The sequence below is a fragment of the Marmota marmota genome, unplaced genomic scaffold, assembly GCF_001458135.2.
Source record: "Marmota marmota marmota unplaced genomic scaffold, marMar, whole genome shotgun sequence".
Classification (NCBI taxonomy): Eukaryota; Metazoa; Chordata; class Mammalia; order Rodentia; family Sciuridae; genus Marmota; species Marmota marmota.
In genome coordinates, this window is record NW_025999991.1 from 3,972,236 (window position 1) to 3,996,277 (window position 24,042).

Here is a 24,042-nt window from a genome sequence, read left to right on the forward strand (position 1 = left end):
TAAAAAAAAAAAAAAAGAAAAAAAAAAAATATATATATATATATATATATATATAAATAAAAAAGCTTAACACTAAAACACCAAATAACCCAATCAATAAATAGGCAAAGGAATTGAACAGACACTTCACAGAAGAAAAGATATGGTCAGTTAACAAATATACAAAAAAATGTTCACCATCTCTAGCAGTTAGACAAATACAAATTAAAACTGCACTGAGGGGCTGGGGTTGTGGCTAAGCGGCAGAGCGCTTGCCTAGCATGTGTGAGACATTAGATTCAACTGTTAGTGCCACATAAAAATAAAATAAGAGAATAAATAAAAAATAAATGCTGACAAGGGTGTGGGGGAACAGGTACTCTCATACATTGCTGTTGGGACTACAAATTGATGCAACCACTCCAGAAAGCAGTAAAGAGAGTCCTCAAAAAAACTTGACCCAGTTATCTTACTCCACAGCATATACCCAAAAGACTTAAAATCAGCATACTACAGTGATGCCGCCACATCAATGTTTATAGCTATGGAACCAAACTAGGTGCCCTTCAACAGATGACTAGATAAAAAAAATGTGGTATATATAGACACAATGGAGTTTTACTCAGCCATAAAGAAGGATGAAATTATGGCATTTGCAAATAAACAGATGGAACTGGAGACTATCATGCTAAGAGAAATAAGCCAATCTAAAAAAAAAACAAAGGCCAAATTCCTCTCTGCTATGTGGAAGCTAACACACAATAAGAGGGGGAGGGCAGAATAGAAGTTCACTGGATTAGAGAAAAGGAACTGAAGGAAAGAGGTGGGCATGGGAGTAGGAAAGACAGTAGAATGAAGAAGACATAACTCTCCTATGTTCGTATATGAACACACGACCAGTGTATCTCCACATCACGTACAACCACAAGAATGGGATCTAATTAGAGTAAGTTATATTCCATGTATGTATAATTTATATCAAAATACACTCAACACATATGTATATATAAAAAGAATTTAGAAAGTGAGCAAAAAAGAAAAGCCCATCAATCTCAGCCATACAGTATTTTACTTTCTTATGCAGTATGTTATTTCAGTATGTTATTGTAAGATAAATCAATAAAACACTAATAAAATATTAATCATAATTCTTGTAACTGAAATTAATTCATAGCAAGCAAAGATTAATTTTTGCATAAGCATGTCATTAATGGCCACGATAGAACTGTCAGCTGTCATCACCAAATAAAGGTGTATTTTCAAAGTCAAATTTTGTATTTAACCAGAGAAAAATTTAATGTTTTAATAGTAGTTAATGGAGAGGCATTTGCCTCTATGGAACAGAGTCTCAGACTATGACACAATAATTGTTCTGTCGTACTTCTCCTTTATCTAATTTTCTGACTTATTTCATATAAACGTGTGGGTGGCTCTATACCTCACAATTTCCTGAAACAGTTTGTAAAATTTAATTTGTTATTACTGTGAAGTCTGTTTTGATCCCTTCATACTCTCCACTATTTAAATTATACCAAATCTGGTCTCTGGACCTATGAAGTATTATCACAAATGCATGATTCAGTGTGAGAGACAACAAGAAGTGTTACAGAGAAAAGCGGATTTGCTAACAAGTCTTTTGTAAATTAGCATAAATAGGATTAAATAAAATACTGATATAATAGTTCAAAAGTATTTTTTTTTCTATGTTCAAAAAATTCCTACCAACAGGCACCTCCAATACACCTGCACCTTTACAGACTGCAAGCCTGGTACTGGAGCCCTGGCTCTAGAACTGCCCTAGACAGTCATAGCTGGTTTCCTCACCTCATTGGGTCTGTGCTCAAACTTCACCTCTATGGGATCTTTTCTGACAACTCTACCTAAAAACTTCAAGCTCCAGCCTTTTACCCATCCTCATTTTGTTTTTTTTCCATACCATTTGTCTCCATCTGGTACAATACTTTACATTTTATTTACTTGCTTACTGTCTGTCTCCTGCAACAAGGACATAGACTGCACGTGGGCAGAAATGTTTGTTTGCTTTGTTCACAGATGTTTGCTAGCACCTAGAACAGAATTTAGCATAGAGGAGGCTGAAGAATTATCTGGAATGAGTTGAAGCTCTTATATATGCCCCCAAAGCCAATAGCACTTAACCTACGTAAGGCAGCCAGCACACTGGTCAGGAGTATGGGCTTGGAACCAACCTTCATGGGCTAGAATCCTTGCTCTGCCCCCTACTGAGTGAGAGCCCTACAACAAGTTGCTCACGTTGGGAGGCATTAATGATACCTCATATTATTGTAATTAGGATTACATAAATTAGCTGAACAAAGACCCCTAAATGTTTGTTACTGCTACTACATATTCACTATATAACTCCCCAGTGAGCACCTGCCATGAGACAGGCACTATGCTCAACAGTCAGGACACAACAGCATACAGGCAGAGGCTGCCTTCCTCTTGCTGAGTATGCTCCTCTGGCTGCATCTGCCCCTCACAAATTCAGCTTCAGTCCCTCCAGCTTCGTTCTGTATTTTGCATACATCAAGTGTGCCTGGATAACAGGGATCTTGCCATGTCCGTAGCGTCTTCACTCACTTTTGGTTACCAGTCACTGTCTGAAAGGCCCTCTCTAGATACCTCATGTAGAACAGGTCTCCTCTCCCAACTCCGACATCACTGCCAATCCCCTACTTTAGGTTTTCTTCTCAGATGTCTGTAATCATCAGACATACACAGATGTGCTTGTTATCTGCTCTCCCTGCATGAGATGCTGGTATATAGCAGCACTCCATAATGATGTGCTGACAGACAATGGAAGAGACAATCATTATGCAAACAAGCAGAGTCAAAGGAAACCACAATGCTGAACTGCTTCAGAGATTATGTGCACTGTGTTCCCAAGGGTCTTCAACAGAATCTGCCAAATTCAGACAACTCAAAGAACACACCTCAAAGTTACAGTTCCTTATCTAGTTCATCTTTCTTTCATTAAAAGATTCTTGGGAGTCCATATTAAAATTAGATTTGAGATAAAATTTGTATCAGTAACAACTACACAAAAAATTGTTAAGCATATTTTACATACAGAATCTAACTAAAGGTAAGAACTTGAAACAGTATATATCTATGAAGGAAAAAACATAAATTTATTTCTAACAGATTAGATTAAGAAAATATACATAATTTAACCACCAGGTATTTTAACAACTTCAACTTGGGTGAAATAATAGATACATAACAGATGGCCTAAAATCATAAAAGGGGTAGATGGGTTATGCCAATGTTCCCTGTTAAGTGATGCTCAACAATACCTAGACACTTGACTAAACCTTAGCAGCTGGTTAATGATGGAGTCAGGAATGCTACCTAGGTCTTCAGGCCTACTGCTCTCTTCTACCATCCAAGGAAACCTATTTCAAATAATCTCACCAATCATATATATCCTGAGAGATTTTCATCCTCTCCTGTGTTTAGATCTCCTCAGCAGAACTTACTTTTTTTGGCACTAAAGGCAAAAGAATTCACAGACATGAGATAAGAGGCAGACAAGAAACACTGACCTGAGCCTGGACATGTTCAACTGGGGGTGATGAAGGCAGTGAGGTCCTGAGTTCCTGAACACACGCCTCAATAAAGGTGGCATCCACAATGCTGGAAAGAACAGAAAAAGAAAACCCTACAAATGGTCAGCATGCTTCTTATTAAACGTTAATAAATCAGAATTTAATGCTTGAAGGTAAACATGAATTCAAATCAAGAAAAATGATTTTTATAAGAAAATGTTTATAAAAGATTTTCAAGTGTATTTGAGAAAATAGGATAAATGTGAGAAGCAAGATAAATTTATCTTGTTAGATAAATCTGAGAAGCAAAGAATTCTGCAGAAAAGAATATCTAAGGAAACTTTATTAGAAGCAGAATAAAATATAATGCAAGCCCACTCAGAAGGAAAGCAAACAAAAGTAAAACCTGGGTAGTGCTTTTCCCGTTCAAAACAGCAAACACACAGGCTAGGAAATATGTTCATATTTGGAAAGTAAAAACAAAATAAAACCAACGAAATTATTTTTTAAGTCATAAAAAAAGAAAAACAGGTATGGAAACATGATAAGCCTTTTCCAGAAAGAGCCTTTAACATGGCTGTGGCCTCAAGGCCACATCACCCCCTCAGCTGACTCCTAAGATGCAGGATGTTCCTAGAGCTCCATGTGGTCATTCTTGAGGCAGCATCGGGCAGGAAAGAGAAGCCAACCAACTAACAGTTTTCCAACCCTAACAGGCATCACAGCAGAAAAACTAACAAACAGAAGTTATAGGGCATTGTTAAAGGAGTAACTGCAACTGAGTAAAGTAGAACAAAGAATATTTCTTTGCTTTCAGCTATTTCATACCTAAAAGAAAGAGAAGGTATTATGATTTGTTGAAGAAAACAAAGACATATCAGATAGCAAATGTTCAAAGGTAGAGAGGCAGAGGGATATGTGGTTAAAGGAGGTGGGTACACTTGGCTAGAACAAGACTAGATGTCAGGAAGAAAAGACACATACATTCAGTGCACACAGAGTAGCAGCCTGGACTCCACCACTTTGAATCTTCCTACGGACTCCATTCAATGGTTTCATTTATGTCATTTATTTATTTTTGGTACCAGGATTGAACCTAGGTGTGCTTAACCACTGAGTCACATTCCTTGGCCTTTATTATTTTTAATTTTGAGACCATGCCTCACTAGTTGTTGTGACTGGCTTTGAACTTGAAATCCTCCTGCCTCAGCCTCCTGAGGTGTACAACAAGAGTGCACCACTGCACCTGGCTTCAACAGTATCATCAATCATAATCTAGACATTAAAATAATTTCCCAAGGCTGTGACATGACTGCATGAAAAAATCGTAAGATCAGATGGGCCTGAATTCAATATCTAGGCCTTTTCTACTACACTTAATAAGAAAAATCAGGACAAAATTATATCAGAGGTTCATTAATATTAGGCAACTGAATATAAAAATTTGAAGAATCAAATCCTGATACCCCTAAACATTTATAGCTGGTTAATAATGAAATATTGTCTGCTAAAAAGTTTAGTTTCCCATACCAACATAACTCCAAATGAAGTTAAACAATAGCTTTTCAACTCAGGGATATTATTCTGATATGATTACTAACGAGATGGATCCTCAAACTCCTTCACATACAATTAATAATCAACAAGGGAATTATACCATATTCCTTGGATGTGCTAGAAGACAAATAAGGTTGAGAAAAGTGAATTAAAAACTTTTTTTTTCTTTTGGCCTTAGAAATTAACAAGCTTTAATAGACCTTAAAAAAAAAAAAAAAAAAAAAAACTGTTGAGACAATTGTGGCAAACACAAAACCCCGGAGTTGAAGGAGCTGAGCTGCCAGCACACACGAAGTCTCACATCATTTCAGGCATACCCTACGTCAATTCACCTTGAGCCATGCCTGCCTTGCAGCATTCATCTCTTACCCACAGAGAAGCTCTATGAGATGAGCTTTCCCAAAAGCATTCACAGTGTCTCTTGGAGCAATCACCAAGAGGTTGTCCAAGAGGCTGCAGATGGCTGAAAGAAGAGACGCAGTAACAAAAACACACTGTTGGGGTAGTGGAGCAGACAGGGGCGAATGAGGAGGAGGCCGTGATGATGTAGGTTCGTGTTCACCTATTATTGAAAATAAACACAAAATTATTACTTAATTTATCTGTAGTTATACATAATATTCCCAAGTTCTTATAATCAAAGGAAAAGTACTAAAAATTATTAAACAGATGGTTGGCTAATTCTCCTAGTTGTTGGACTCATCTTAACCCTTTGGCTGGGGAATCAGGCTGCTCCTTGCATTCCCTACCTCCATGCTCTACTGTTTGTGTGTGTGTGCATGTATGTACACAGGTGTACGTGGATGCTCTGTAAGAACACTGAACAGCCAAGGCAGGAACAACAGAACATGACCCTGTGCCCTAAGTGTTCAGACACTGCGGAACCAACAGACTGTCCTCAATCCTTTTTCTGAAAACTTTCTAGGGTCCAAATTCAAAATACTTTTGGATTTTACAGAAGCAGTAAGGCACAGGTAGTACACATTAACACCTCCAATGGGATCTCAGATAACATCCCATATAAATATTCCTACAGTGGAGCAGATGTGCATTTACAACAGGGTAAATAAAGGAGTAAATAGAACCTCAAATCAGCACTGGTCATTAAAAGCCAAATATATTTGGGTGTGGCCAAATTTAGCTATTAATTGAGTTAACAGCTGAAGAAACTGAGAAAACAGGTTTGAGGGATTGCAGGTTTTAGATTTGAAGATATTGGGATTGTGGATCTTTCCTAGCAGACTAATCTGCTTCAACACTTTCCATGATTACCTTCACTGCTTATTTCTTTTTAAAAGAAAACATTATACCTTGAATAAATTCAGACTTACAGAAAAACATAAGTACAAGGAATTCTCCAAAACCTATAATCGTTACATTATTTTGCCATATTTTATTTATATACCTGTCAACCCACCTCTCATTTTATGAACTGCTAATATAATGCTTCTTTAATCCTAAATTAACTTCCTTCCTAAAAACAAGGACATTGTCTTAAAACCAGGAATTTAACCCTGATGCACTGGCCTATCTAACCACTTTAGCAATTGTTTCACAAATGTTTGATACATTTTATAGATTTGTATCAAAAATATTTTTCCTCTTTGGACCTAATTTGGGACACTATTTTGAATTTAGTTGTTAGGTATCTTCTTTCCAAACTGGAAGAGTCCTTCAATCTTGCTTAGTCTTACATGACCCTGACACTTTGTAAAGAATGCAAGTCAGTTTTGTGCAGAATGCCTAGGGCTTCCTCACAATACAGACTTTCAGTGAACTTATCAGGGGAAATACAATTCATTTTCTCCCATTATTGGAGGCCTTAATTTTAATCATTTGATTAAGGGAGTGTCTACTAAATTTCTTCTTTGTAAAATTATGTTTTCCTTTGTGCAAAAGCAATTGTCAAACAGTGATTTTTCTAATTCTATCATTTTTTTTTTTTAACAATTTTAGTTTACTTTGTACTATCTGGAGGAACATTCCCTTCCCCTCATTCATCCATATCAGTATGACTCAAGGATTCTTAATTCTGTATTATAATCTCCTAACGTTATTTATTTATTTATTTTTAAAGAGAGAGTGAGAGAGAGAGAGAGAGAATTTTAATATTTATTTTTTTTTAGTATTTGGCGGACACAACATCTTTGTTTGTATGTGGTGCTAAGGATCGAACCCGGGCCGCACGCATGCCAGGCGAGCGTGCTACCGCTTGAGCCACATCCCCAGCCCACGTTATTTATTTTGATATTCAAATTATCCCAGGAATTTGCCCCTTCAATATGATTCCCTAAATCCTTCTACCATTTACCAAATTAACATTAGAGAATCTTATTTTCTAGCACAGTAAGATGCTCCAAGTTCATATTGTTCTTTCCCAGCACAAAAAGCCTTTATTCCTTGAAGGGGAAAATGGAATTCAAAGAAAAGATCTGGGTCCTGAAGTACATATACTGCTCTAGTGTGTGACTGTTTCTGAGTTGGAAACATGTGCCTCTGTGTGTGTGTAAGACGAATGCATTCATGCACATACACAAGTACACACGCCTCTTTACCTCTTAATTAAAAACACTAATTCATGCAGAAATCTCCAAATTTACCTAACCCTGTATGGTCTATTGGATATCTTTCCCCCTCCCATATTAAAATTCATTTATATGAAAGGAAGAAACCTGGCTTTCATCATTCACAATACATTTACCTATCTACCCAGCATTAGACACATATTAAGTAGTTTCAGAACTGTTAACTCATACTACTGCAAAAAGTAAAACTAGTAAAAAGAACCCAATGCTTGCTTACAGTTTTCTTCAGTGTTAGTCTTAGGACAAGAGCCTTAAATATGCTCAAGAGTTAACTTTGGCCAGATGCAGTGGTGCATGCTTATAATCCCAGCAGTTTAGGAGGCTGAGACAGGAGGACCTTGAGTTCAAAGCCAGCCTCAGCAATGACAAGGCACTAAGAAACTCAGTGAGACCCTGTCTCTAAATAAAATACAAAATAGGGCTGGGGATGAAGCTCAGTGGCCACGTGATCCTGAGTTCAATCTCCAATACAAAAAAAAAAAAAAAAAGGAGTTAACTTGGGTTAGAGTTCCTGACTCGCTTCAATTGTTATTCAAGTAAGTGGAATGTAACTAGATTAATTTGTTTGAGTTCCATGTTATTTCCCCATTTTTTATTTTATTTTTCTTCACATCAAATGAAATATTCACTGTTACGAAAGTCAAGCTACACAAGAAGGCATATGCAGAGAAAAGCCACTATCTCCACTTCTAGCTCTTCAGCCCTGTTCCCATATGCTGGCATTTCCTGCCTAACTGCCATCCACCCTCATAACTAAGCTCCTTAGTTTCCTGTTAATTCTCTATTTATATCTTTTTGCATAAACGAGGAGATAAATGAATTTTTAAATTTTTTTCTCTTACACAAACAGTAGAAAATTATTACACTCTTTTGCAGTGTGCCTTCTTGACTTAATATTTCTTGAAAAATCACTACATATTATTTTGAAGACATAATCCTTATTCTTCTTAATAGCTGTATAGTTAGTTCTTCACTGGGTAGATGTTTATTTAAAAGCCACTCTCCCAATGATGGGAATTCAGGTTGTTTCCATTATTTTTCCTTCCACACAACACTGCATGAAATAACGACATGCATATGTACTTTCATTGTTGGTGAGGAGCCAAAGGGAATTCCTACTTATAATTTACATAATGTAAATACACATGCAGAGTTATTAGATACTACTACATTTGCTTCCAGAAATATTATGCCCAGTGCATCTCCTCCATCAAAGTATAAGAGTGCCCATTTTCCACAGTTTTGCCAACAGAATCCACTGCCAATGCTTTATAATTGTTGGATCTCAGTGGGGTATAAATTAGTACTAACCAAGGTTAAGTTATTTTTATGTGTTTTGTGAATTACCTCCTCACGTCTTCTACTTGCTTTCACAGGAGGCTTAGGGTTCGTTTCCTCCTCAAATGTTAAGAATGCTTTATGTTACATGTTTAAATATCTCCATCTATGAGTAATGTTGCAAATAGTTTTGCTGATTTGTCTTTTGACTTTGATTTTGGCAATTTCTGCCCTGCAAAACTTACTTTTAATTACCGTAAAATTTGTCCGTCTTTTCTCATTCTATCTGGATTTTGAGGCATAATTGGGTAATCTTTCCCTATGCTGAGTTTATGAGGAATCCTTATATGTTTACTTCTGGTATGCCCATGATTTTGATTTGAGGACCTAGGTGTTTCTCATGTTGACCTGAAGTACATAGACCTCTTCTGTCTCACTGCAACTAGCTACACAGCTTCCCGCCTCTCTGTCAAGAGATCCATGTGCCATCCATAGATTTAGGATGAAAATTGAACCATCCAGGATATATTTTCAATTCTATTTATTTTTCATGTGGCAGTAACATAAATACTGATTTAAGTATTCTTCTTAGTCTGATTTAATGTTCAGAAGGGGTATTCCCTTTTTTGAATATTTTCCTGGCTACTTTTGAACCCTCATTTTTCCACATGAATAAAATTTTGTTCACCCTAAAAAAGTCTGTTGATATTTTTATTAGGACAATATTAAACATAGAGATTAATTTAGGAAGAACTGATATCTTTCTGATGTTGGATCATCCCACCTGAAAATAAAGAAAGTCTTTCCATTTGCTTACATTTACTTTTCTGTTTGTTTTCCATATTTCTCATTAAGTTTATTCCTATTATTTTATCTTCTTTTTGCTATTGTTAACTGTGGTTTTCCATAACATTACCCTTTCTAATTGTTTATGTGCATATATTAAATTTATTAAATTTTATTTTCATTTTATGTCATGCTATTTTACTAAACTCTTTTGCTGCTCAAATTAGCCTTATTATTAATTCTCTAAAGATTTCCAAAAAATCAAATTATACAGAAAATCAAATGAACATTTTCTAAATTAAACACTTTCATATTCTGTTAACATGAATTACTAAAAATAAAAATGACATACTAGGAAATTACTGGAACAAACACTGGAATGAATAGGCAAAGTTTTAATTCAGCAAGTATTTCTAAAAGAATTTTCTGTGTATATGCTATACTTTAGTGTTTAAACTTATTCTCGTTTTAGAATCCATATTCCTTTTAGGTCAGGAATATAAACTTACTGAATAAAGTTAATATACTTCTAGAAAATTAACAAAAGCTACACTGTAGTCTTCAAAATAAAATTTAAAGCAAAACAGAATTGAAAGTAATAAAATTAATATATTGCCATGAATAAAGTAAATCCCAGGTTGTTCATCATGTATTTCTAACAGATTTTCTTTGTTTCAAATGGAAGCACTGCTTTAGAAATTTATGATTAGAATCTCTTTACTTTCAAGTAGACAACTATGGTAAAGTGTTTTCCCAAAAAAGGTAGCTAAAAAAAAAAAAAAAAAAAAAAGAATTAACTAAAATTCACTGGTTTCTAGACTCAAATACTAAATATCTATACTTAACCAATAAGGAACCTTATTACAATCAGATTATTTATATGATAGCCAAACTCTTACTTACTAGTTAAGAGCACTTGTTTTATTAATTTCTGAAATATTTATTCCATCATATTCTGTGACTTATTCCATTAACATTTTGTTCTTTAAAAATATATGCCTAGATCAACTTATCATTTTTCTTTTTGAAAGCAGAATGTCTTTCTAGAAGGATACCTTGAGCCATCGGCTGGTCACGTGAGGCTTCAGGAAGTAGCACCACTGACTGCACAGGTGGCTGGATTTCAGCACTGCCCACTGAGGCTGCCACCTATGGGTGAGGAAGGAAGAATATCTTACTAACATAGCTTAGAAAAGGAAACACATGCAGCATGAACACAAGACAACCTTAGGCAGGAAGGTTTGGAACAGAATCATAACAGTTGGCTCAACTAGAGAACGTTCCATATCTTGACAGATATAGCAGGTTTTTTAACAGCTTTTTCAACTACTTATAAGAACTGTTGTAGTTGACATAAATCAGTAACTCAAAGAAGCAGTTTTGATATAAAGCTAAGCTTCCTAAGTCTACTTCCTCATTGCCCAAATGTTGAAAGGCTAAAATAAACTATTTTACCTAAAATTCTTTAGATTCTTGAGATATTTTGCACTTCTGGATTTATAATAAGTGTTTTTTAATGTTTTGAATAGCACACACTACTTTAATAATGCATATAAAAATTAGCAGAAGTATTAAAAGATTTTTCTTTACCTTGTCTCATACCAGAAAAAGAATTCTTTTAACAATTCAACATTTTGATACTATGCTTCAGAATACAGCATATTTTAAAATTTTAAACAGCAAATGCTATGGAAAGCAAATGCAGTTTCACCCCAAAGGCTTAGAGATGAGTAGACTGTGTAGCCTCCTACAACTAAAAGCACCCAGGTTAATGTGTTTGGCACCTCCTACATAAAAACATCATATCCAGCAAGGTCAGATAACTCTGTCTTTCTCACCATTGATTTCTTCTCTGGAAGAGGGCGTGAGGTGCTCACACCAAGGAAGTCTCTGGGATAGTGCAAGCACAGGGCAACTGGTTTCAACAGAACTTATAAATCAATGCTAGTGCAGACTCAGGTACTATGTGGTGTGTAACATTCATATGTTGATTGTGTATAGACCTAACACTTAAAGTGTTGTACCTTAGGGTTATTATGATCAATAAAAGCAAAACCTAAGGCTACTTAGTTCAGTCTAAATAAATCACTCATAAACAGGCATTAAGTCTCATATTTTCTATTAGAGTCAAATAATAGGGAAAAATTTTTGTTCATTTAAAAAAATGTATTTGCTCAGGTTGGAATGAGAGGTATGTAAAAAATGTTCCTGTTAACAGACATTAAGATAAGTTTTCAGTTCTGGGAAGAAAACAAACACAAATACTGATATCATAGACTATGCAGGAGTGGGTTAATCTATCTGTCTCCTACTACAAACTCCTTTGGCTATGTGAGAAAGTTAAGGGGACAAATGATGGTGGAACCCTTTTATCATTCCACTGAACATTCTTTCAAGAGCCAACTCAAGAAGCCCTTATCATTACTGATACAAACAGAGGCAGGGAACTGGTTTGTAGTTTTAGCATTCCGGGTAAGAAAGCAAAGTTTATAAGAGCTGACTAAATATCTGGCTCATATGAAGAACACAAGGGAGTCACTTGTGATCAAAGGTGAGGCATTAATAAACGTCATAAATTTCCTCAATAAAGCCCAGGAAAAAGACACCAATTTAGAAATGATGCTCTCAAAAAGTACCAATATTATAACTTACTCCATGTCGTGAGAAACACACAAGGACTTCTTTATATGGTAATACATTATTAGTTGATTTGGGGTTATCTATATTTCTACTATCCTTTTTGAAATTTGTATTACCATATTACTACTTTAATAAGTAAAAACAAAAAAGTCTTAAGCTGAATTGCTATGCTCAAATTCGTGCTTGTTTGGAAATAATCACCAATATTAATTTGATTATATTTGATAATACGCTTGATATGCAAATCTGTTACTTTCACTTGGAGCCTTGGTAGTCACACATTAACTACTGAAGGTGCAGTTTCATCCTTCCTTAGAGATGAGGACTACGAAGTTAAGGAATTTGCCCAGCTCAGATCATCAATTTGGACCCTCAGTTCAGCATCATGTGTATGACAAGAAACTACTTGGAATGGAGCATGCTGAGGTTTGTAAACTCCCCTTCCTTCTTCATAACACAGAATTCTCATTCTCTCTGCTCTCTAACCCATTTTAAGTAGGAAGCCCCAAGTGGGGGGCTTAGGGTTGTCCTCTTGTCCTAGTCAGTCTATCTAATTTTTGTAACCATCACTTTCTAGACTCACTAAAATGGCTTCAGTGTAAAATTATAATTTTGTCCATCTGTCATAGGACGTAGCCTAAGGTTTTCAATTTATATGCCCTTGATAAGACAAGTAAAGCAGTTTTCTTTGAAGTCTATACACTTGTAGCCGTATTTCCTTACTGATGTCAGAGAAAGCGGTAAGAGCTAGTCAGAAGAGATAACACTGATGGTACTTAAAGCCACTGTCCTAAAACTGCTTCAAATAAATCAAAATATGGTTGCCAGGAGCTAGGGCTGGGAAAATAGGGAGATGCTGATCGAGGAGTATAAACTTTCAGATATAAGATGACTAACAAATCTAGTAGCATTTTTTAAAAACATGGCAAAAGAGTAGAACTTAAAAGTTTCTATATGAATCTATGGCCCATTTTATGAACAGATTTTAAGAGCACAAAGGCTTCCTTCCTCCTGCTTTCCAATTTGTAATCATCAATTCTAATTTGTAACAAGAAATTTAAATCAGCTCAACTGAAATAGATTCATCCTTCAATGGATTGTGTATAGTCTATTAAAAAAAAAAAAAAAGAAGAAAGCTCAGAAAAGCACAATTGAAAGAAACAGCAGGGGATGATATGAGCTTCCTGATGTCAACTAGAAGACCACTTAACTGCAGACCTGGATACCACAGGAGCCACAGCCCCTGTACTGTGCTGCCTTTAGAGGGAGAACAAATTTTCCAGTGCTTATCTCATTCCCTCCTCCTTTAAGCCTTGTGGTCAAATACTTAAATTCTAATTCTCTGAAGCTATTTCTTCATGTGTAAAAAGGGTTCCACCAACAAATGGTGTGGATCTAACAATTTAATCCACTCACAGCATTTAATACAGGTAAAATAGCCCATGGCAAACTAGAAATTATAGTAATCTGAGCTCTAAAATGTGAGAAAGTTGACTCTTTCTATACATAGAAGTTTAATATTATATAAAATGATCAAGCCGTTACCAAAATATAATTTTAGCACAAATATAAAAAAAGATCCAAATGTATTTTACTCAGTTGTAGTTACCTGCTCAATAAAATCACTGAAATTTTGTTCAAAATACTTTGTTCAAAATAATGTTCAAAATAATTATAAAAAAAAGAGAGCGAAACATAAATCTCATTTGCTCTAATAACATTTTTTAAAAGAGTAATTTTTTATAAAACAATGTTATGCAAATAGAACAGGATGAATATTCTATTTTTACCTATTATAGTCATTCTAACATTATATTCTAAATATTATTTCATTAAGAAAAATGATATGTATCAGTAACCATCAATATTTAAGTTTCATTAATAGACTTAATATTAAATTTTTATACCAAAAAAACCCAAAAGAAAAAAAAAAGCTTGTTCTTTTTCATTGTACTGTACCCTAGTGATCTACATTAACATTAACATACTCAGGAACGAGAAAACAAGAGTTTTAGTCCCTGGTAATCCACGGGGAGTTGAAATTTATTTAACAAAGCATACTATTCCTTTTATTCCTCTCCACAATCTCCACTATGGGACACATTGCCTTCTCAAGTTTTCCTCTGGTCACTTTATTGGAGATACACACACGCCAAATCATTGATGCCTATGTCAAAACTACTTTTCTTCAAAATGCCTCTTGGATCCATCCCTGCTTAAATCGTCCTTGGTCTATTCTTCTTCATTCTATGAAACATTTTTTAACTAACTCCTAAACAAATGTCAATACATTACTTTTCTAATTTAAATTGTAATGTTTCATGCCATTTCATTTTACTGAAACACCTTTCTTTCTTTTTTTTAGTTGTAGATGGACACAATACCTTTGTTTTACTTTTTGTGGTTTTGAGGATCGAACCCAGTGCCTCACACATGCGAGGCAAGCACTCTACCACTGAGCTGCAATCCCAGCCCCTGTATCTTTACCTTAATTGCTATTATATCTTCAAATCCAAAGTTGACTCAACTTTCTTGACTAACTGCTATATGGTTACTCTGGTAATCAATCTTCAGACTTACCCACCCACATACTCTACACCAAACAATCCCATGCATATTCTGAAAGTCTAATACTTTCAATATAAAAGAGTTAGTATCCAGTTATTTTCTAATTACCCTTTATGCTCTCAACTAGATGTTTAACTAAGTGGGTATTAAGTGGGTTCAATCCTAAGATATCTTTGTATTTTTCAGCCTCTTACAAATATATGCATACATTTAAGAGGGAAGAAGAGGTTAGTCTTTTAGAGACCATTTCAGTTGCTACTTACTACATAAAATCACTTTCTATTTCATCATCCGTCCAGGGTAACTGCACTGCACCTTGATTCCAATATCTATTATAGCATCACACACCAATATCTACTATGGCATCACACACGTCTGGCTTTGGAGTAGCGTACACCTTGGTGACCAACAGCTAAAGCCAAATATTTCCTCTTTTGTAAAATAGAAGAGTAAGACTAACTTTTAGTTAGACAAAAAAGATTAATGAGTTAAATTCTCTTTAAATGAAATAAACTAAAATCAGTAGTAGAATTAGGGTAACAATTCTTTAGACTCGTTCTCCACATATTTCACAAAGATATATAACAGATTTTTAAAAATGCACACATTGCTCAGCTCAAAAGCAACAGAAATGACCAAATTTTGGCCATCAAGCTGTTGCTACCTACTGCTATGGTACGAGACATAAACACACACAGCCATTTTGGGTACTTTGAGAACAGAAATGTGATTTTGGGAGGAAAAACAATACCAAATGCCTGAGTTGGAGGGGGGCCACTTCTGAGGAAGCACTTACAAGGACAACACGCTGAAGGTAACGATGATACCCAGCTTACTCTATCTGCAGTTAATAAAACATACAGGTCCCAGTGATCACAAGGCATGCCAACCAAATGAACTAATATTCATTAGAAAACACTATTAAAACCCCTAGTGTGGCATTAACAGCAAAGAGTGGATAATGACCCAGTAAGAGCACAGTGTATAATACGACCCACATCAAAAAAGACTGTGCTTTCCTTAGAAAGAGAAAATGGAAAACCCAACCAAAAAAAAAAAAAAAAAAAAACTGCAATTTTTCTAGTCTAGGAGATAAAGATATAAATAACCAGATAAGCAAATTGGCAAGATTTACACTCATTCAATTTATACCTCAATTTGAAAGTTCGACCTTCTCTTATACTAGAGAAAATATTATTTGGCCCAAATATAATTGCTCTGGCATAATAAACTCTCCAGATTGTTCTCCTTTTGGGACAATAATATACTTCATATGAGGCATGATAAAGAAAACATGACAAATAGTAGAATTAGGGTAACAAGACTATTTTTGTGAAAAAAATCCACCAATTCCAAAGTCTCTGTCTACAAATTAAAAAAAAAAAAATGGAAAAGAGTTGACTGAAAAATTCTAACAAAATATCAGTCTATCAGGGAAAAAAAATTTCTATGCTACATAGAACTATATATTAAAATTTTTTAAAAATTAAAATATTTCAATGGTATAAATTTTTCAAAGTCTATGTAACCCCCACACACATACACACACACAAAGAAGTTAAAGACCTTTACATGAATAGACGTTGTTGCAGTGTGAACTTTGTGCCCAAAAGGCCCATGTGTTGAAGGCCTGGTGCTCAGGATACAGTGTTATTGGGGGGCAGGGGCTGGAACCCTCAAGAGGTGGCCCAGGGGAGGAAGTTAGATATCTGGTGATCCTGTCCCAGGATCCCAGCAGATCCTGGGACCTCAGCCCCTTCCTCCTGTTCTCTTTCCTTGCTGGCTGCCATGAGGTAACGGGGCCTCCTCTACCTCATGCTCCTGTCAGAATGCACTATGCCAACACAGACTCAGAGCAACAGAGCAAGAGGCTGAAACCCCGGGAAACCATGAGCCAAAATACACCTTTCCTCCCTTTAAATGGAGTGTCTAAGGTATTTTGTGGACTAACAGAAAGTTGACTAGCACAGAGGTACTTCTGTTTTATTTTTTTATTAATATTTATTTTTTAGTTTTAGGTGGACACAATATCTTCATTTTATTTTTATGTGGTGTTGAGGATCGAACCAAGCGCCCTGCACACGCCAGGCGAGCGTGCTACCGCTTGAGCCACATCCCCAGCCCAGTACTTCTGTTTTAATAATGATTTTTAATAATCAGTTCCAAAATTATTCTCAGAAAATATAGCATTCTAACATGTAAAATGTATATATTGATATAAAATAAAGAAATGTAAAAGTTTGATTTGATTTTGCTTTTCGTTCTTAGGTCTTCTTGTATAGATGGAAAAAAATACGGCTTGAATGGTGTCTACAGATTAGCCATGATAATTCAAAGTTAATTAGAGAAATTACTATTTACTCAGTACCTACAATAAAGAAAGAACTGAAGAATGTACAATATTTCTAAAGTTATTCTATAGTCCTTTTAACAGAACAACCTGAGATGATTTACTTTTAAGCATAAATTGATGCTGCCCTTCTGTGAACTAAATAACCAATTAACAGAACTCACTGTGGCATTTAACCATCCTGTTTCTCCTGCTGAAACAAAGCTATACACTAGCCCTGATCTGGAAAGGGAAGCATGACCTCTAGTGGAAGGAGGGTAATTATCCCACTTTTCTATATACAAACCCAATGCAGAACTAAGCAAACTCTTTTCCTAGGAAAAAAAGAAAAAAAATATTCTTAAAATTGTAGCAAAAAGTACCCATGTTTGGGAGATTGTAGAAGGCAAATTTTATTAATGTCTAAATAATTATTTATTATTTTCATAAAAGTTTTTACTCCTGAAAAGGTTCAAAACCTTTGCCTTTCTAATAGATTCTGTAACACAGTCACTATCTAATCTCCAAAACACTTTAAAATTAAACATGTTTTTCCATTGAGAAGAATGATTATGTACCCCTGTAACGAAGAGAAACCTAGTGTGAATCATTAGGCACAGAGCAACTCAAGCATGAATGAAAGCTGAGGGCAGACAGGTGGTAAGCTAGCTTACATACATTTCAGGTAGTTCAGATAATCTAGAGAAGTTTCTATGTGATTCGAGTTTTAGGATGTATTTTAAATCATTCATACCACACTGGAATTATTTGAATGGGTAAACTTTATCATGATGCTTTGCCTTTAAGTGAGGTTTCAGGATAATTATTTTTAATCACATAGAGGCTTTTTTCTTCTATTATTAAAGCTAAATATTTTCAGTTTTTATGCTATTGATTATCTGAAAAAAGGTAGAAAAGAGGAATAAAAAACTCTCAACTAAAAGGATATTAGTGCAACTATAATTGGAAGCAACCAAACCTAACTTGAAGTTCTATCTCTGCTACTTTTGGCACAATTGATCACAGAGTTACTTAACTTCTGAGTGACCTGCTTATATAGAAAAGCACAAAAGAATCTACCATGTATGACTGGTGATAGGTTAAATGCAATAATCTAAGTAAAAAAAAAAAAAAAGCAGAATTCTGCACAGAGAACACTTCATAAAAACTCATATCTACTATAATCATAACCTTACAGTCTATATCTGTTCTTATCTCATCATTATTTTTCAGAGATTAAAACTAAGTAAGTACTCATACATTCTTTGCAAGTACCATTGTTTCTGTGGTGGAGAGAGAACTTGGATCATGATCTTGACTGGACATTCTTGATGGAGCCCTCCAAAACTTAAATGAGTCATCCAAACCTGTGACAACAAGAAAGTTGTTAACATGGACACTCTCCTAGGTACTGCAATAATAGGAAAAATACTCATCTCTGGAAACCAACCAAGGTCTACAGAGAAAGGCTTTTAATGTGCAAGAATCATCATGAGCTTGTTAAAGCAGTTTCCTGAATCCTAGTCCCAGAAAGTCTAACACCCTAAGCCAGCATGGAGGCTACGCATGTGCATTTCTAACAGGTTACAAGACACTTGGTTCAAGAGCCATGATCTGAGTAACAAAGATCTGGAAAAATCTAAACAAGTCACTTTCCTAATAGGAACATTTATTCAGAATGTTCAAAAACTTTATCAAATATCTACTTTCTTCTAGATTCCTCTAGGAAGTGAACAGGAAAGTGAACTATAAATTCACAATTAAGTATTTGGGAATAAAAAAACTTCATGTCTGCAACCTACTTTTAAATGGTGCAGAAAAAAAACACTTATATACATGCATGTAAACAAATATTACTTATATTCACAAATACACATGAAGTAGGAAGTAAATACTAATGTTAACTTTGGGGAAAATTTGTAGTATGCTTTAACCTTCTCTGTAAGTGTAAAATTATGTCAAGATTCTAAAAAAATTGCTTTTAAAAATTAACTTAAAAATACAAGGCAATTTTTTAAAACTATTTGTTTTTATGAGATACAATTATTTATATGTTCTAATACCTATTAGAAAATCCAAGAGTATCTACATAAAGAACCAAAAATATTTCAACAATATATTTTGATAAATGAGTAATATACCAAAAATAAACAGCTTTTTCAAACCATTAGCAAAACAAATTTAAAAATTTAGTAGGAAAAGATGTCATTCACAAGAAGGGTAAAAGGATCATAATCTGCCAAGGAATGAGTGTTCCAAAAAAGTTTAAGAAATATGAATAGAGAAAAAAACTATAAAAGTTCACTGAAAAGCATGAAACAAACTTGTGAAACAGTAAGGTATCAAAAATGGCTTCCATGAAGAATTCATAACAGAAAAATTCTTGAGCAATGTTTAGTGAAAGAAGGGAATACAAAAATGCACAAAAAACCTGAACATGATTCTGTAAAACAGACAGAAGCTACACGGAGAAAGAAGACTGGAAAAAATGTATTCCAACATTACAAGGGTACCCTCTGGGTATTAGGACTGGAGGTGATAATGTATAATACAAGGGAATATATAGAATATAAGGTTATCTTCCATTTAAATTAAATATCTTCCATGTAGTTTTTATTATTTTTCCAAGTGATTTTTAACAAACACACGTGGTTCGAACATCTTTTTAAATAGTTGCATTTTGTAAAAGTAAAATATAAAGATATTCTACTTACCATTTGAATCTCTGCCTTCTGAAATTACAAAAGCAGAAGAGTTCAAATCAAACCTATACAGTCCTAGGTAACAGTGTTTCACCATCTGATTCAAATGTTCATAAAAATGGCAGTGATATAAAAGAGCCTGAAGGGCAGGTTTTCCTATGAGTGATAGGCCAGAGTCCTCATCATGAACACAAGGGCCCTGTAGGAAAAGAGGGAGAAAAGAAGAGAAAGACACTAACTTATCGCACAGTTTCTTCAAAAAGATCTACTGTCTCTGCTTGAAACAAATGGGTGCTACCAAATGCTACCACACCCTTTCCATGATCACTGCAGCCGAACCTAGAGGAAAGAAAGCACTTCCTAACACTGTAGTCTGCATTGCCTACGCCCCCATCTGAAGACAGCAGGTTCATCTACTGTATCTCTTGACAAGCCACATCATTCAAATTGCGTCTCTGGAAAGCTTTACCCAGGTAATTACATACTTAAGCAACAAACACAATAAAAGTAGTACTTTTCAACTTACAGACAATAGTAAAAAAATTATTAAAATATCCAAAATAATGCAGTCCAAATAATTATGTACAAAAACATTTTTGTATCTATCAAACAAATAAGATAAAATTTAAAAATTCATCAATATCTATGTTAAAATCTGCTTGCCATATTACTTTCCACTGAATAAACCCACATGAGGAAAAAACACACAATGATGCACACACACACACACACACACACACCCATGCACATGCACGCGTACACACACGTATACACACCTGCCACCTGAAAAGAATCCACTGTTACAAAATTTTATCTCTTTGAACTTTTGTTCCAATACCTTTTGCACTGCTACTCACTAAATTTTCCTACAATATCCATTGATAAAGATCAATCTTAGAGGATTCGTTTAAAGTTGACAATACCACCAATCACTAGTTTAAAAATATTTCTATTTTCTGGAAAATGTTAAAGTTAAGATTTTTTTTAAATATACCCTGGGAGAAAGGGAAAAATAGAAATCTAAATGCCAACAAGAAGGAAAGTATGGTCAAAACACACTCAAAGTTTATTTACCCTTAACCATAAGACATATTTATATGTGTCTTCTCACACCTCTCCTAACAACAGGGGAGAGGGTGGCAATACTATTCAGAAACATTGTAACTCACCAGTTATAGGCATAGCAACACTAACAATGTTAACAATTTCCTCTAACATTTCTTGTTGAAGTATTATCATTACAATTAACCTTTTCAATATTGAATACCTTTTATGATTATGAAGTTGTTATTGTTAACTGTAATAAATCTATTCATCACTGAGTTTATTCTCTACAAATAGAGCAATTTAAATGAGAAGTAAGACTAACAGCGCTTTGGTTATAGCTCAGTGGTAGAATGCTTGCCTGGCATGTACAAGAACCTGGGTTCTATCCCCAGAACTGCAAAAAGAAGAGAGAAAAGAAGTAAGACTAATGAACAGTTAGCACATGATAGTGTTCATATAAATTTAGAGGTCTAGAAGAAGCAGATAAAGCAGGAGAATATATAGAGAGTCAGGACACTCTCATTATTAACCAAGGCCTATGTTACCAAAAAAGTGTCCTCTCACACATTACCTTAATTTAATTTTCTAGGGTAAAGTATTCATCCACAACCTTACAGCCAACCTTGACATACATAGTTTCAAAATGTTCTACCCTTTAAGTGAGTTATTCTTAAATGTATAAAATATGTCACACAAAAGACATGCAATAGCTTCTTAAAATCACCAATTAGAACCTTCATTACACTAATTCAAGGAATGAATTAATAGCCAAGATGAGAATTACAGTCTAGCTAGGTTGGGCTAGGGGTATATCTCACTGATAGAGCACTTAGTTAACAAGTTCAAGGCCCTGAGTTTAACCCCCAATGGGTGGGATAGGGGACATAATAAAACTAACTGACCAGCTTAACTACAACTACCCAAACTCAACAAACAAAATAAAATTTTTAAATAAAGTGGAACAAAAACTGTATTTTTCTAAATACATTATATGATGACCAGAATAATTTTGAGTTGTTATACACATTACATAAAAGTATTCAAAATTTAGTTTTGTTGCTGGGCGCAGTGGCACATACCTGTAATCCCAGCAACTAAGAAGGCTGAGGCAGAAGGATCATGAGTTCAAAGCCAGCCTCAGAAAAGCGAGGCACTAAGCACCTCAGTGAGATCCTATCTCTAAATAAAATACGAGAAGGGCTGGGGATGTAGCTCAGTGGTTGAGTACCCCTGAGTTCAATCCCCAGTACGCCCCCGCAAAAAATTTTAGTTTGCAAAATAGTATATACATCATTGCATCCTGTATCAGTTACACCATAGCCCTAAATTCACAAAGGGTTAATCAAAATAGGTAAAGGAGTGCGCCAACCACTTAAATCTTGAAAGAAGACAACACCTGAGTATTTGTAGCTCCTGAACAGCTCTTCCATCTACTGAGGGCCAGACCATTGTACCATCTGCTGGGAAGGCATGAGTTACAAAAACCCACTATCTTCTGAGACCCAACCTTTTTGTGTTGTAAGCATTTTCAAAATAAGTGAGAAGTACTACAGGAAATACACTATGAGAATTCTTGTTATTCACCAAACTGTAAAATTACCAGTGGTAATCTAATTACCCCAAATATGTTTATCTCTCAATTAATAAATTTTAAAAATTCAAAATTTAAAAATTAAAATTCAAAATTTAAAAATTTAAATTTTCTCTGTTCTTTCTTCCTAATATAAAAGAGAAAAAAAAAAACAGATTGAGAAAACAAAGATAGGAAAAGAAGCCATAATAATAGATGTAAAATAAAATCTAAACTAATTCAGCTGTGTAAAAAAGAATTCATATCCCAAAAAGCAGTGCAAAAATCACTAAGAGAACGGTACAAGATAAGGAGAAAGAGAAAATCAGCTCAGGAGACCTATGGGATTCGTAAGATTTCCAGAAAGGGGGTAGTGGGCATAAGAAAGGGGAAAATCATTTTTAAAGAAATATGAAAAAAAAAATGTCAAAATGATATGGAAAACCTAAGACTTAAAATTAAGGAGCATAAATTAAGCATAAATTTCAAGAGAAATGAAAAAACAACACATAATCATAAAACTCTAGAATACCATGAATAAAGAGAGGATGCCAAATAAAAGATTAGCCACAAAGAAGAAAAAAGAATTGTCCTGGAACTGACTTCTTGTCAATAGCACTGGATACCAGAAGACAGTGGGGAAACGTGCAGGAGCTGGGCCTTTCCACCTAGTACCTGCTAACTAGCCACATTATCAATTCAGTACAATTTATTTTTTTATTTTTTTTTAATTTATTTTTTTTATTGGTTGTTCAAAACATTATAAAGCTATTGATATATCATATTCCATACAATAGATTCAAGTTGGTTATGAACTCCCAATTTTACCCCAAATACAGATTGCAGAATCACATCGGTTACACATCCACATTTTTACATAATGCCCTATTAGTAACTGTTGTATTCTGCTACCTTTACTATCCTCTACTATCCCCCCTCCCTCCCCTCCCATCTTCTCTCTCTACCCCATCCACTGTAATTCATTTCTCTCCTTGTTTATTTTCCCATTCCCCTCACAACCTCTTATATGTAATTTTGTATAACAATGAGGGTCTCCCTCCATTACCATGCAATTTCCCTTTTCTCTCCCTTTCCATCCCACCTCATGTATCTGTTTAATGTTAATCTTTTCTTCCTGCTCTTCCTCCCTGCTCTGTTCTTAGTTGCTCTCATTATATCAAAGAAGACATTTGGTATTTGTTTTTTAGGGATTGGCTAGCTTCACTAAGCATGATCTGCTCTAGTGCCATCCATTTTCCTGCAAATTCTATGATTTTGTCATTTTTTTAGTGCTGCGTAGTACTCCATGGTGTATAAATGCCACATTTTTTTTATCCATTCATCTATTGAAGGGCATCTGGGTTGGTTCCACAGTCTAGCAATTGTGAATTGTGCTGCTATGAACATCGATGTAGCAGTATCCCTGTAGTAC

The 24,042-nt window shown here is 34.9% G+C and overlaps 1 protein-coding gene and 1 long non-coding RNA gene across 10 annotated transcripts in view; one reads left to right on the top strand and one right to left on the bottom strand.

Moving 5' to 3' along the window:
• The window catches only part of Rttn (rotatin), a 163,839-nt gene that overhangs the window by 33,587 nt on the left and 106,210 nt on the right, over window positions 1–24,042 (bottom strand). For all 9 annotated transcript variants that reach the window (XR_007348943.1, XM_048806632.1, XM_048806633.1 and 6 more), the window contains 5 exons: window positions 20,006–20,192; window positions 18,567–18,658; window positions 10,810–10,903; window positions 5,475–5,667; window positions 3,546–3,636 (listed from right to left, as the gene is read on the bottom strand). Coding sequence is in view for 8 of the 9 variants with exons in the window: in XM_048806632.1 (XP_048662589.1) it covers window positions 3,546–3,636; window positions 5,475–5,667; window positions 10,810–10,903; window positions 18,567–18,658; window positions 20,006–20,192 (657 nt within the window). In the remaining variant the exon portion in view is untranslated. The remainder of the gene's footprint in view (window positions 1–3,545; window positions 3,637–5,474; window positions 5,668–10,809; window positions 10,904–18,566; window positions 18,659–20,005; window positions 20,193–24,042) is intronic.
• LOC125617850 lies at window positions 14,718–15,475 on the top strand. Its single transcript, XR_007348944.1, has 2 exons — window positions 14,718–15,112; window positions 15,203–15,475. It is a non-coding gene; the product is annotated as an uncharacterized LOC125617850 (long non-coding RNA).